We start from the raw sequence: 15,404 nt of genomic DNA, 5'->3' as shown, positions 1-15,404 counted from the left end.
GCTGTGTGAGCAGCTCCAGCCAGATCGGCCCCTCCTGGCTGGGCCCCGCCGTCCCCTCCAAAAACCACCCCAAGGCCCTATCCCCATTCCCCAGAGTTACAACAGTGGCAGGTATAAGTCACCGAGATCAAAACAGGGCTCAGCCAGCGGGGCCACCAGGCAGGTGTGAGCCTGGCCAGGCGGCGTTGGAGGGAGCACAGGACATCCTCACTTACTCAAAGCCACCGCCTCATTCCTGAAGCTTCCCTGCACCCTGCCCTCAAGCTCCTAGGCTGTGGCCCCAGATACAAGACTTCACTTTAATGTTTATTTATTTTTGAGAGAGAAAAAGAGAGACAGCGTGAGCGGGGTGGGGGCAGAGAGAGAGGGAGACAGAATCCGAAACAGGCTCCAAGCTGTCAGCACAGAGCCCGACGCGCCGGGGCTCGAACTCAGGAACCACGAGATCATGACCTGAACCGAAGTCAGTCGCTCAACCAACTGAACCACCCAGGCGCTCCCTACAAGACTTCATTTTAAACTGCAAGACGAACCGAGGGTTGACAAGTATTTACTTTGCCAAGTAGCGTAGAGAAAAAAAAAAAATACCATCGTTCCAAAAAAGATGCCACCAAAAATAACTAGGAGACACCATCAGAAAAGAGGGCAGTTGTTAAACGAGTGCATTTGGCTTTAAGAAAAGCGCACAACCCTGTGCCCACTTTTCTCATTTTGCTGCAAACCAGACATCGGAAAGCACTGAACGAGTCCAATACACCCATTTGACGAATGGGAAAACCGAGGCCCGGGGGGAGCAGGGGCTTGCCCGAAATCTCACAGGGAGAATTCAGGACTTGTGTCTGTCTGAAGCTCTGCAGAGTCCACAGATGCTCCTTCCATCAGTGCTCAGAGCCCAGATCCCCAAACCCAGAGGTCCCAGGGCAAAGAGAGAGGTTGAGAGGCGGGGCTGCTTCCTTACCCTGCAGGCCCCTGGCCGGATGGACGTCCTGCCCCTGGCTGCAAGGGGGCTGACAGGGGCTGGGAGCAGAGAGGGCGGCGCAGGGGCTCTGGAGCCGGTCTGCACGCACATCGGGTCCCTTGGCTGTGCTGGGGTGGCGGGGGCCCAGTATGCTGCCCTGACACAGAGCCACACCAGCACTCACTCTGCCTGAGTTTCACATCCTCTTCCGGTGGTTTTGTGGGGCGCAGGGGACCTGGCTGAGCAGGCTGCTCGAAGCCCAGGGGCTGAGACCTGGTTCCTGTCCCCGCCTAGCACTGCCTCCCTGTGGGACCTGCATGTTCCTCTTCCCTTTGAGCCTCAGTTTCCTGATCTGTCATGGATGTGGGGGTGGGAGGGGCAGACACAGAGGTTTTCACACTTGAACCCTCCCAACCCCTGCCCCCCTTGCACCTCTTGGCCTCGAATTCTCATTGCTAGGCTCCAGAGGAAAATTTCTTTCAGGCGCAAAAGAATCCCTGTGAGCACAAGTTAGGAATCCGTTGGGCCGCCTGGGTGGCTCAGTCGTCAACGTGTCCCGCTTCGGCTCGGGTCATGATCTCACGGTTGGTGAGTTTGAGCCTCACGTCGGGCTCCATGCTGACAGCTCAGAGCCTGGAGCCTGCTTCCGATTCTGTGTCTCCCCTCTTCTCTCTGCCCCTCCCCTGCTTGCGCTCTGTCTCTCTCTCTCTCAAAAATAATAAACATTAAAAAAAAATAGGAATCCCTGGGGAGGTGGGCATCCAGGGGTGGGGGGCTGGGCGGGCATCGGAGAAACAGAGCTGGAAGTCCCAGGTGGAACCTGCCTCCCGTGCCAACCTCGTGCCCACCGTGACCTTTGAGAAACAGCACAGGTGACGATCAGCCAGCGCTGAGACCCTGGGCCAGTGACTTAGCGTCACTTACTGCCTCAGTTTCCTCATCTGAGGATTTGGCAAGACCTCAGCAGGGGCCTGCTGGTGGCCGGCACCCAAGGTATGTGCATTCTGATCCTCTCCCACAGTCGTAAGCCTGCTCCCGTGCCGGGCTCGTAATAAACACCCAAGGGATGTTGGCGGGTGCTGTTGCCTGGCTCCCATCTCTGAGGGCCAGCTCCAAATGGCAATCTGGGGTCTGTCCGGTGCTAGCATGGGCCCCGGAACTGGATCCCAGTGGGTGACCCAGGAACGTCTGCTGTCTACAAGCAGCAAAGAGTCCCGGAGCGCGGGTGGAGGCGCCAGGCCCCCGGGAGTCAGTAGAGCTCCAGGGGGCAGACAGCCCAGGGGTGCGCAGGCTGTTCAGAACCTCGGCCGCTCAGCCCCCCGTGCTGCCTGGCTGTGGGACCTCGGGCGTTGCCTGATGCGGCCTGGCTGTCCCCCATGCATCCTGGCGAGCTCTCCTGAGCCTTTGGGGGCCTTAGCTGAACTGAGGGGGTGGGGAGTGCCTTTCCCGAGACCTGGCCTCCTCATCCCGGTGCTGTGGAAGGAGTCAGTGGAAGGGAAAGTGCTTCCGACTGGGCGAACGTGTTTGGGGGCGGGGGAGAGCTTCAAGAGGCCCTTGGAGGAAGTGGGGGTGGGTGGTGGGAACCACGGGGGTACAGGCTGCCCCTTAGGTGCATCTGTGTGTTAATGCCTCTGATTCCAGGAGCATTTACCGAGCCCTTCCCAGGTACCAGGCCCCTTGCAAGGCACCACGTCTCCCTTCCGTAGTTCCTCAGTGTCACACAAGGGTCCCCGTGATCTTCTCCAGCGAGCCCCCCGGACATCTTGGGCTACTGCCTTTGGAGCCAGGCCGCCAGGACAGGGCTCACCGGGAAGGCCCAGGCTGGGGAGACCAGCTGCAGGCAAGAAAAAAACGGGAGCCCCGGGAAGGCGGGGCAGGGGAGGGGAGGGGCAGGGCGCATCCACCCCTCCTCCCACCCGGGAGGGGGGAGAGCAGAGGCGCCTTTGTTCCCTGCCAGTCTGGTGTCACCACATGGTGCGCCGTATCACTGTCACTGCCTGGAACGAAAGACCGGCTGCGGAGAGCCAGGGCTCTGGGGGCTGGGGACAGTTAGGGGCACTTCACCTGCACCCCCACCCCTTTGCCACCTTCGGGGGCTGGGCCTCCTGAGGACTGAGGCGCACGCACACAAGCATTTCCTATGCACGCCCACTGTGCACGGAGCTCTGAGTGAACTCGGCCCCCGGGGACACTCACGCCAGCCCTGAGATGCTTCTCCCAGGACCCGAGGTCACGTGACTTGCCAACAGTCCTGTGCTCTGCCCACCACACCAGATGGCTCTGGGTTGACGCACCTGGCCGGCCACACACAAGCCCAGACGCAGCAAAACCCCACTCCCGAGCACACATGCATGCACAGACGCGCCAAAGCTCCCCGCCACCCAGACCTAAGCCCTTTGGCAGGGGCGGGACTCCTGGGTGGGCCCCTGCTACATCCCACATCTGGGGGGGTTCCTCTCACGCTTTGCGGGCTCCTGGGGGGCAGGCCCTGGTGGGTGCAAAGCACATTGTTTATAAACATGTGTGGCTGTCGCTAGGAGCTGTGACTCAGAGCCCGAGCGAGCCGTGACTCTTCTCGAAGCTGTTTACTCGGCACAACATCCTGTCCAGGAAGCAGATAGGAGAGGCCTGGCTGGCTATGGCTCCTCTTTCGGCAGCCTCCTGACCCGACTCGGGGTCCTGCTGGGGGCGCGGGACAGCCCAGTTCCCCTCCCCCTCATCTCCGGGAACCTGCAGCCCCATCATCACACGGTCACTGCCAAATTGCTAGGTCAGAGCCATTGCCAGACTGCTAGGTCAGGTGACGCTGCAGCCTTGCGTGTGAGGGACCAGCCTTTGGAGCCAGGAACCGGGCTCAGAACCAGGGTGCATCTCCTCTGGCTTCCCCTCCCTCTTCAGCTCTGAGAGAGGCCCCTGGCCCGGGACACTGCAAACGCTGCCGCCCTGCAGCCAAAGGCAAAAGCTTGCCTGCACTGAGAAGCCTTGGAGGCCGGAGCGGCTCCTGATGCCTCCTGGGCACCCAGGGCCCAGCCCGGCTCCGCCTTTGTCCCTCCTCACTCCTCTCTGGGGACAAAGGACTTTTCCACGCAGCATCTGTGAAACAGACGCAGCCGCAGTGATCATCTCTGCCGTAAAACTAAGATCAAGGCCCAGAGAGGGCAAACAACTTGCCCAAGGATGCACAGTGGGTCACTACCAAGGCCAGGTACATACCCTGGCCTGTCTGGCCCCCAAGGCAGCTCAATTTCCTCCACTCTGGGCCGGGTCAAAGACCACACGTGGGGCCGCTGGGTCCCTGTCAGCAGGTGGGTGGTCTGTTCCCTGTATGAGGCCCAGCTCGGGATCCTGACTTCAATTTCCCCCGCCCCTCTGCCCCCCAACCCAGTGTATAAGCTGGACTCAATGACCTGCCGTCCTAGATGTTTCTACTATTCACTGATGTGCCGCTGTGGATATGACATGTCCCCATATGTGAAGCAGATTTACAGGTGGGCTCGGGGACAGAAGCTTGGAGACCCATCAGATTCAAAGTCACACGGCAGTCTGGCTTTGAGGCTGATACTATTCTCTTGGTGCTCTTCTGTGAGCAGAGGACCCCCCTCCTTTATAGAAAGGCTGAGAGGGGCCAGAGGAAGGCCGTGGACGCAAATGGGGCAGCCCTTTCCTCTGCTCCAGGCTGGGGAGACCTGGGGACCCCCTGCCACGGTGGGGCAGAGCTGGGAGGCAGAAAGGCGAGGAGGGGCTCGTTACTTTGGCAGCCGAGGCTCAGCCCCGCCCCACGCAGAACAGTAACCCGGCGGTAGGGAGGTAGGTCAGTGGACCTCTCCAGCTGCTGACTCACCCGCCCAGGACTCCCCTGTGCTGGCTGCCTGCCTGCCTGCCTGCCTGCCGGCCCTTTACACCGGCCCACTGAGTCACCCAGGTTGCCAAGAAGCTGAGGATCCGAGAATCCGGGCCCTGCCCCAGCTGCTGCTGCTGGCTTCATGCCTGGCAGGCTCCAGCCCCGCCAAGGGGACCACAAGACCCCCTCTCACGGCAGCCGAGGACACAGCCCCCTGCCCCTCTGGGCCTGCTCCTTGTGCCCGTCTTGCCAACGAGCCCAACGTCTAACTTTAAGGATCAGAGTGGCAGCTACGAGCTGGGGGCCCTGGGTAGACGGAATCCAGGTTCAAACCCGCAGCCTGTCACTTGCTGAGACTTGTCCGGCCCTACACAGGGAGACGGCTTCTGTCTCCAACGGATGGGGGCACTTGGGAAGAGGGCCTGGCATAGGCCCCGTGGTCAAAAAAACATTACCTCAAGGTGGCCCGGGACGTGCCAAGTCAGGGACAACTGATACTTCATAAGATGCCACAGAAAGTCCTCCTAGCAGAGTCCAGCTGCCGTAAAAATCTCCAAACAAGTTCACTCCACCCCACGTCCCCGAGGACCAGCAGTAGTTTCGAGGACATCATCGCAGACCCGCCCTGGGGAGTCTACAGGGCACCTGCCAGGGAGGGACCAGGCCATGTGCAAGTGCCAAAAACACATGAGGGAACCAAACGGGTCAAAGTCACCTTCTGGTCGGGGGTACGAGAAGTAAACTACGGCGTTGGGGGGTGGGTGTGCTGGAGAAGCAAAACCAGAAGAGGGTTAAGAGGGGTGGAGCGTCGCCGCAGCCTTCGATAGGGTGGGGGAGCCAGGAAGTACGCTGTGGGGGAAGACTCACAGAACAATTCATCCACTGTGGGGTGGCTTCATACCCCCTCTCCCACCCGGCCCCCGGGCTCCCAGCTCTTCATACCCAAGTGCCCAGAAGGATGCCTGGGCCGTGGTGCTTTCTCGTAACTGCCAACAGGTAGGTGGGTGGCCATGCCACTCACGTATACACACGCCACCCCTGGGCGTCCCACGTGTTTTCAGTCCTTCCCTCTTTTTAACACTGGAAGGGGCGTAAGCCCTGGGAAGGGCAGGGACTCTGTTCCCCCTGACGTACCGATGCCGAGGGCAGCTCCAGGCACACGGCGGGCTCTCAACAAACGCCTGGATGGTCCACCCAGTCTCTCCAGTCTCAAGTTCCCGGACTCGAAAAATCTTCAGGGTTCGGGGCCAAAGGGTTCCTCGTGGGGAGACCGCCAGAAAAGCTTCCTGGAGGAGCCAGCAGAGCTGGAGAGGAGCCCGAGGGATGTCAAAGAGCACAGGAAGGGCAAGGCCCTCTCTGCCAGCCTGCCATGACAGCGCCTTCCGGAGAGCGAGGCTGGAGGCGAGCCAGGCTTTCTGGGAAGCAGGAGCCAGGAGGTTCCCAGAAGCCAGCCTGCCGTGGGGTGTCAGGGCGGGGAGGCAGGCAGTCGGCTCAGCTCTGGTTCAACCTGGGGTTTTTTTCTCCTTCCGCAATTCCTGGGGAATGGGTCTCCGCTGATCGGGTAAGTAGAGGTTTGGCCTGCGCTAAGGAGCCTCTCCCTGAAGTACAGGCGGGGCTTGCTAAAGGTTGGGTGGGTGGGGGGAGCGGAGCCCACAGTCAGGCCGCTGTGCCCGGCAGGGCCTGGTCACTTGGGGCTTCAGGGCCAGGGGAGTTGGGACAAACGGGCCGTTGTGGTGAGGAGGGTGCCCGCCGTGCCAGGGACACTGTGTGCCCGGTGCCGCCACCCGCCTGCTGTCTGCATGCGGGGGCCCAGGGCCTGGGAAGCAGGGCTACCCTTTCTGAGGGGGGCCCCCTGAGCTGCCCTAGCCTCTGGAAGGGACCCGGGGCTCCAGCTGGCTGCCGGGAGGTGGGGGGGCTGGTGCCTTTCCCACAGTCTTTCGGCAAGGAAGTTTCCCCAGGTGTGGAGGGGGCAGGAGAGGATGGGGGCAATGCCTTGGGTTCCCAGGGCCTTGGGGCTGACAGCTTCGGAGACACAGCCTGTGTCCCAGCCTCCTCCTGCCACCCACGGTCCCTCTGCCAGTCCCAGGACTTGGCTCCTTCTCCTCCTTGGCGAGGTTCCAGGGCCTCTCCTCCCTGCCTCCACCTGCTCGTACATGGGATATGTGCTGAGCTCTGCAAGGCACCGGGTGGACCCCCCCCCCCGCCGGGCACCCGCCAAGAGCGGTGCAGATCTCCGGCCGCCAGCAGGCAACAGAGCGGCTCTGTGCGCCGGGCACAGGGCTGAGTACTTTAAAGCCACCCAGCTTTGTAAGCTTTTGTACATTTATTAACCCCTTTAACAGATGAGGCACGTGGGGCGCCTGGTGGCTCAGTCGGTTAAGCGTCCGACTTGATTTCAGCTCAGGTCATGGTCTCAAAGTTGGTGAGACCGAGCCCTGTATCGGGCTCTGCACTGGCAGCACTGAGCCTGCTTGGGATTCTCTCCCCCGTTCCTCTCTGTCTCTCAAAATAAACTTAAAAAAACAAACAAACAAAAACCGTGAGAAACCGACACTGAGAAGTTGAAGGGGTAGGAACACCCGGGGTTCCTCGTGGTCAAGACTGGGGGGGGGGGGCTGGCGCCTTGAAAATGCAAGATGCAAACACACGCGCGCGGATGCACAAACACACGCGTGAACTCGTGCCGCACACGCACCCCCGTAACTAGCCGTGTTTCCACACGAGCCCCCTCACACGAGCTCCCTCACACATGTGCTCACTCAGCCGCCGCTGGGCTTGTCGTGCACACTGGGGGCACACGACGAGGCACGTGGATACAGATGCACTCAAATGTGCCGGCACCCAAAGGCATGGGGCTCCTCCCAAGTTACGTGCACCCACGCTCCCACGCGCAGGTGCAGGACCGCACGGACAACCCCAGAAGCCCCGGAGGTACCTCCAGCCTCCAGCCCCCCCCCCCCCCCCCCCCCCCCCCCCCCCGCGCATCTGCCAGACAGTGACGGCCACCGGCGTCCCCAGACCCTGAGCGTGCGCCCTCGGGGCCCACCCCGCGCCTGCTTCTGGCTTGGGGAGAAGGGAAGGAGCCCCGTGTGCTGCACAAGGGTCTCCCGGCCCCACGTGGCTGCGAAGAAGATTCCTTGACATAGTGGAGAACCACTGTCCCCTGCTGCAGGGAGGGGGGCAGGCGGGGGCAGCTCAGCCTGTCCACACGGGGCACTGCCTGCCTAGCTTTCTGCTCCCCTGTCTCGGGAGCCCACAGCTGTCACCTCTCGGGCTGCCCAGGGCCTCAGGCCAGGCGGACTGCCTCACCCTTTTCAACCCTGTCAACTAGAGGGCCAAAGGGCACCCCCGGGCAACTTCCTGGTCAGCACACCCCCGCGGGGGGGGGGGGGCGGGGACCTAGAACTCTGGCCTCAGGGAGGAAGGCGATCCAGGTGGGGCTCCCCCTCTGGCCTGGGCAATCTACTCAACTTCTCCGGCCCCCACGCCATCTGCCTTCCTTGGAAGAGACCTTTCCTGTCACCTGCGGAGGGCTTACTGGTGCCAGTACCTGCTTCCCCAGGCACATTCACACACCTTGACATCCACAGGTGAAGCAGCCAAGGCACAGAGGAGTCAAGGAAAGTACCTGCCGGGGGTCCAGCAAGCCCCAGCCAGGGCTCCCACCCGGCCTTCCCAGACTTCTCTCTCCCCGTTGACCTCCAGACAGACTTGACCTCGCGTGCTGAGAGCAGCGGACAGAGATAACCAGGGCTGGGCTCCTTATGCTCCCGCCTCGGCCCAGCCGCAGTGGCTGCAGCAAGAATCAGGCAGAGAGATTCAGTTCGGGTGGCGGCAGCCCCCAGGGCCCGCACACTCCGGTCCTCCCCACACACGCTCCCCCGCCCAGTTTTGACCCGCACGGTTACAGGGAAAGGAGCTCCTGGAAGGAGGGCCTGAGCCCGCTCGCCCAGATCTCAAGAAGGGAGGGGGGGGGGGGGCGGGGCAGGTTTCTGGACTCAGCCCCTCACTGGCCCGGGCCACGCCCTCCCTAACCCAGCGCGGACCCACAGGGCAGGTGGGCACACTTGGAACCTCAGGCGGGGTCTTCCCCAAGGGAGCCCACTTGTGCCTTCCCCAAGGGAGCCCACTCCGGATCCCAACCTAGAAAAGGGGGGGGAGAACCCGAGGTGGAGCGCGCCCGCCTCAATCGTGGGGGCGGGGCAGCGCTCCGGCCTCTGGGCTCCCGCCACCTTGCGGTCCCTGCCCCTCCTCCCCCGGCAGCCCGCGGGGCTGGGGCTCACCTCGTCCGCCCGCACGCTCGGCGGGACCACCAGCATGAACGCGGGCAGGGGCCGCACCCCGCCTGGGGCCGAGGGCTGGAGCGCGCCGCCCGCGGTCGCCGGGCGCCCGGCTCGCAGCGTCCCGCCCCGCTCTGGGCACCGTCGTCGCCACCCGGGCCCGGGCCATTGTCTGCGCCGCCCTCGCCCCGCCCCCTCCTCCCGCCGCGCACGAGTGAGGGGCGGCGGGGCACAGCGGGCAGAGGCGCGGGAGCCACGGGAGCCGCCGCCCCCGCCCCCGCCCCCGCGCCGAACGTGCGTGCCCGGCACTGGGCAGAGGAGGCCACCACGCCTCCTCCCAACGCCAGAGGTGGGCACGCCCCCTCCCCTTTGGGAGGCCAGGGAGGCTCAGAGGGTGGGATTATAGTCGAAGGTCACAGAATGAGTTGAATGGTCAAGGTCAGACTAGAATCCAGGCTCCCTGAGGGCACCCGGGACCCCTCACCAACGAGACCACCCATCACCGCCCTCCCCAGGGGGCACCTGGGCTTCACGATCTTCCCAGCTCCAAAATCTACGACCCACCCCAGGGCAGTCTGGCCCTCAGAGGCCCTCTCTCCTCCATCCCAAGGCATGGCAGGGGCTCCGGGGCTTTGCGCCCTCCCAGCTGGACACAGCCCCGGCCAGTGCGCTCACTGATAGGTACAGGGTCAGCACCCACGAGGGAAAGCAGCCCCTAACAGCCCGCAGGGCCAGGCTTCCTTCCATTCCCATATTTTGCTCACAGCTGGAGGAAAAGCAAGGGGTTTGGTGCCCATTCTAGGACATTCAGTAACAAGCATTATGCTGGGATATAGACACAGGTTCCATCTCCAAAGCCAATGGCCTTAACCATGAGGCCGCCTGCCTCCCCCCAGCACCCTGATGGAATCAGGCCAGCGGATGAGCAAACCCAGAGGCCCCTCACTGCCCCACCCCCAAAGCCCCAGTAGGTGACATGATTTACAGGGCAGTGTTCGTGCACTGCATGGTGAACACACAGGCACAGGGGAAGAAGGGGCCACAGATGGGGAAACTGAGGCTGGTGAGATGGGACCTGCCAAGGTCACAAAGCTAGTCTCAGCTGGCTCAGACCAGAGCCACAGCCCCCTATTCCAGGGGCTCTACCCACCCCACCCTCCCAGCCACACCTCCCTGCCGCTGCGCCACCCTGTCCCCGGGCCCAGGTCACTCGTGGCTGCAGTGGGTACAAAGTACAGGGCACCAAGCCCAGCTCCCCTTACTCTGGCTGGCGCCTGGCCCCATCTACGGTGCTCTCTGACCCTACATTTTCTGACGTCGTGCCACCATCAACTGTCACTCAGGTATCCAGGACATAGCCTCTGTTGCTAGGGGACCGGCCTGATACAGGGTGGAGCTACGGGGAGGGAGGAACAGACCAGGGTTTCCCTCAGGAAGGATCCAGGGTGGGGGCTGCTGGGCCGGGGCGGGGTGGACCACACTCCACTGCTAGCGTCTACCTGCAGGCCATCGGAAAGCCCCAGCCCTGAGCCTTCCTGCAGGCAAGTATTTTGGGGGCCTGTAGTTGCCAAGCAACCCCTCTAGGTTACCATGGGAACTCTCCCTCCTTCTGGGGCTTGTCATTTTTAGGGGGATGCCCTCTCTTTTCCACCTCCTCACCCTGGCTTGGCCGCCCTGGAGGGAGATATCCAGGCTCCCTAAGCTCGTTCCCCAGCCCCCACGGAGACACAGCCGGCAGTGACCCTAAGTGAAGAATCTGAGCATCAAACACCCAGAACTCCGAGAAAATGCAGAGCCCAGAGCCCAAGGCCTTCATTAGAGCGAGGGGAGGGGGCGTGGGGGCTGAGGAGGAGGAGGGGGCTCATTAACTCTGTTTATGTCTCCACTCCCACTGTTAACCATCACCTTGGGGCCTGCCCAGCCCAGACTTCGGAAGCTTATTGCAATTGCCAGGAATTTGGTCCCAGCACCTACGCCCAGCCCCGCCCGGGCGGGGCGTGTCTGCACGCAGGGACACGTCCCCACCAGCCCTGCCACTACCTATCTTGTGGATATAATGAGACAGTGCAGGCCAAGGCCAGGGCCAGGGCGGCGGGGGGGAGGGGGGTGTGTGTGTGTGGGGGGGTGGCGCTATAGGCCACATCCATACCACCCGCAGCAGTGTGGGACGGTCCGGGGGTTATTCTGCAGCACAGTCCAATGGCTGGTGTGCAGGTCCCCGGGGTCCCAATGCCTTCTCCCAGGAAGAGAACCTTCTCCGCGGTCGGTCCTACACCCCTTTTCCTGTATTTCTTCTCTACGGTCTCCTCCTCCCAGAGTGAAGCCCAGGCACGATGCTCAGAGGCCCTTGGGTAAGTCCCTCTCGTAGAAATCAGCGAATGACCCCACTGTCGAGGGCTGGCGACTTGAGCCTTGTGGGACCCAGAAGTGCCCAGGGGGCCACAGTAAGAAATGGCCTCTCTTCTGGGGCCAGGCCACCCTGGGCACTTTGCTTCATTTCACTGATGCCCCTAGGAGCCTACTCGCCCGTGGGGAGTCCAGGGCCCCTGTTCCTCAGCCCCAGATGGCCCTCTCCGGTTTGTATGAGGGCCGGGCAGAACCCCAGCAGGTGAGCAGTGGGGGGACCCTTTGGGAAGGGTCTCTGGGGACAGGGACCCCTCAATCTCGACAGCCCACCCATCCAGACGGCTGCCTTCTGCGTGCTCCCCAGACACAGCCGCCCTGCCCTTCGGTAACGGTAACGGGGGAGCTGCCCAGAAACCACAGAGCGTAATCATAGCTGCAGGGCCCTTGAAAAATGGCTGAGGGGCGCCTGGGTGGCGCAGTCGGTTCAGCGTCCGACTTCAGCTCGGTCACGATCTCGCGGTCTGCGAGTTCGAGCCCCGCGTCGGGCTCTGGGCCGACGGCTCGGAGCCTGGAGCCTGTTTCCGATTCTGTGTCTCCCTCTCTCTCTGCCCCTCCCCCGTTCATGCTCTGTCTCTCTCTGTCCCAAAAATAAATAAAAAAAAAAGACAAATGGCTGAGAAGGGCCGGCTCAACTTGCAGGTGTAGGAGGAAACGCAGACTCTTGACCTCGGAAGGCCTGTTCCTGCTAGGTTCCCTGGCCTCCTGTCCAAGGTGTCACCGGCTCACCATCCCGTGGCCCCACCTTGTTTGATTTTGATGGCACGTGTCACCCCTGAAATGACGGTGCTTCTGGTGTTTACAGTTGAGTGCTGTCTCCTCGCAACTGAGAGGTGAGATCTTTGCTCTAGCGCCACTCCAAGCCTCCGAGCCCTGCTAGGGCGGCAGTAAGGAGGTCACAGCGCCACCTGCTGTTGGTGACAGCACACCCTCAGGCTCCCCTCACACCCACAAACTGGGGGCAGAGTCCCCCAGACCTCCGCAGACACCAGCTGTGCCCCCTATCCCCGTGGGCACCTGGGTACCTGACCTTCGGAGGGGGAGGGAGAACCACTCCAACGCCCCTTGTTGTGGGTTGAACTGTGTCCCCAAGAAGCTATGCTGAAGTCCTAACCCAGCACCTGTGCACAAACCTTACTTGGAAAGAGGGTCTTTGCCTATGTCATCAAGTTAAGATGAGGACACGCTGGATCTGGGTGGGCCCTAATCAAACGACCGGTGTCCTTACCCGAGCAGGGGATAACCGGACACAGACACGCAGAGAAGGCGTGTGAAATGGACGCAGAGTTCGGAGCAATGCATCCCTGAGTCGAGGAACACTACAGCTTTCTGGAGCCACCAGAAGCTGGAAGAGGTAGGAAGGATCCCCTCCTAGAGCTTTCAGACAAGAGCACGGAACTGCCGACTCAAAGTCCTGCTGATTCTGGACTTCTGGCCTTCAGAACTGACAGAGAATACATTTCTGTTGCTTTGAGCCACCCAGCTTGTGCTCCTTTGTGACAGTGGCAACAAAAAATGAATATAACCCCTCCCCCAGGAGCATCTCCCACCGCTGCTACCCTAGCCAAGTGCAGGCAAGCCAGTGTCCCAGGCAGAGCCCCAGGAACCTGATGGCAATGCAGGAGGTGACCTAGGCAGCGAGGACAGAGTGCATGTGAGCACACAATAGACAGAGGCCCCAATTATCACCCTCATCTTCAGCCTCCCTGCCTGGAATCAATCCTGACCACAGGACACTTCCTTCTGGAATATCTCTCTGCCCACACCCGTTGCCCAGATGAATCTTGCCAAGAGCATGTGCAAGGTCGCAGTCTTGGAGGCAGACCCTGCCCCAGTCGAGCCTCAGCTGAGGCTGCAGCCCTGGCCTCCTGGGTGACCGTGGGGCTGAGGCTCCCAGCCGAGCCGAGCCGGGAGACTGGTACAGAAAGTGTGAGGTGGTCCAAGTAAGGTGAATGTGTCCCCCAGCACAGACAACAGTCCATCCTCCAGGCTGGGGGCTGGGCCCGCCCTCCTCCCTCCCGAGCTCTGTCCGGCCACACTGGCTCCTCCTCAGCTCCTCTCCAGACAAACCCTCTGTGCAGCTTTGCTCGTCCCCGCAGCACACTGCTTGCAGATGTGTGTGGGACTGGCTCCCCTTGTCCTTCTGGGTCCCAGCATCAGGGCCATCCCGGAGGCCTGTGAGACCCCCCCCTACCCAGGGGCCCCTGGCCGCCCTCCTTCACCCTGCTTCATTTCCTGACAGTGTTTTGTCTTTCCTTTCACACGGATTCACTCTTGTGCCTTGACCCACCTCCCCCTCTGGGCTGTGAGATCCTGGAGGGCTGGGACCTCGCGGGACCTTTGACTCCGGCCCCCTGGGCCCAACACAGCCCCTGCTCAGGGTGAGAGGTACAGGGGCTGAATGCGTCCAGAGAGAATCTCAGAGTCCCTACCTGCCTCTGAGTAGCTCACGCTGTGGACATGCAGACTAATAGTAAGAGGTACATGTTGGGGTGGGGGCAGGGGACGCCCAGCATGACCCCTGAGCGTCCCTTCCCGCTCCAGAGGCTTCACGGAGCACAGTGGACACAGCCTGCCCCCTGGTGGTCAGCACCGGCATGACAGCCCCAGGCAGGGAAACCAGAAAACAAAAACACACACCTTTGTTTGGGTGTAGTCAAGGCAGCAGCCCTCCCTGGCCCTAGAAGGGCACAGGGGCAGGATGTGCGGGCTCCAGGGGCGATGTGAGGACTTCAGAAGCCTCCCTTGTCCCCCGTTCCACCTCTCCTGTCCCGGTGCCCCGTTCACTCCTAAGGCTTCCTCACCCCAGGCAGGGCACTGCCTCTGGAAGCCCTTCCTAATGAGGCCCCGGGGCTCCGACAAGGAGGGTCTTGACCTCGGTCCCCACACCAGGGTCCATGCTCGGCCACGTGCTGCCCATCCAGGTCCTCGGTCCTCCAAGCCCCCAGGCTGCCCTCCGCTCAGAAGGACCTTGAGGGAGGAGAAAGCATTTTCCCAGGACCAGGAGCATGTTGGGGCAGGGGTGGAGGTCCAGGGCCAGCAGACAAGCCTGTGGGACCCTTGGGACATCACGTCTATGCAGCCCAATTTACACAGGAGGAAGCTGAAGCCTGTCCCGTAGGCCCCTCCCACTAGGGGGGTGTCTCCTTCTAGCTCCAGGCTGGTGGCGGACACAAGACCCCAAACCCCGACTTCTCCGGGTGCCCCGGGGAAGTGCCCAGCCCAGGCAGCCCCCTGGGTACCCTGGAGACCCCGCTGGCCATCAGGCTGGCACGTCTCCCCACCCCACGTATGAGCCCTGGTCATGCTGCCAGCGCACTGGGCGCCCCTGCCCCGTGGCAGAGCTGCCTCCAGTCCCCTTCTTCTTGCCCCCTTGTCACCTCCCCAGTGTCCACTCCTCCTCTGACCCCATCCCATGGTCCCCATGTGTGAAGTCAATGTGTGTATGTACCTGCGGGCTCGTCGGGATGTCGAGAGGAAAGGGCCCCACATGGTAAGGGGTGGACGGAGGCCCTCAGGATCTTAGGGGCTCTCATTTTCATTGGAAACCGTATGGGAGGGTGGAGCCGTGGCCCCGGAGCCGGGACCCTCCCTTGTCCTCTGGGCTCTGCTCCCCTCAGGGCTCCGGGCAAGTCCCCGCCTCTCCTGCTCTCAGTTTCCCAGTTGTACCAAGAGGGGTTGGACGCGGAACTGCGTAAGCGCGCGCTCAGCGTGGACCGGGTGCCGTGCACCCTCCTCGCCGGATGGGGTGTGGGCCGGGGACATGTGGTCCTCCTTCCACCCCCGCCGGCCGGGAGGGCGGCCGGGGCCGGGCGGGGACACTCACCTGGCAATCTACCATCATCCTCAGCCCTGGCAGCGCATCGCCGGCCCCAGGGCGGGGCCCGGGGCTCGCAGAGGCCGCTCGCCTCGGCCCGCGCGC

At 62.4% G+C, this 15,404-nt stretch overlaps 1 protein-coding gene across 1 annotated transcript in view; it reads right to left on the bottom strand.

Moving 5' to 3' along the window:
* RALGDS (ral guanine nucleotide dissociation stimulator) overlaps positions 1–1,280 on the bottom strand; it is a 32,595-nt gene extending 31,315 nt beyond the window's left edge. Inside the window, exon 1 of the mRNA XM_058693666.1 lies at positions 959–1,280. Coding sequence (XP_058549649.1) covers positions 959–1,069 — 111 coding nt within the window. The 5' untranslated portion in view covers positions 1,070–1,280. The remainder of the gene's footprint in view (positions 1–958) is intronic.
* Positions 1,281–15,404: the final 14,124 nt, after the last annotated feature.

Source organism: Neofelis nebulosa, chromosome 12, assembly GCF_028018385.1.
Source record: "Neofelis nebulosa isolate mNeoNeb1 chromosome 12, mNeoNeb1.pri, whole genome shotgun sequence".
Taxonomy (NCBI): Eukaryota; Metazoa; Chordata; class Mammalia; order Carnivora; family Felidae; genus Neofelis; species Neofelis nebulosa.
This window is presented reverse-complemented; position numbering and strand designations above follow the sequence as displayed.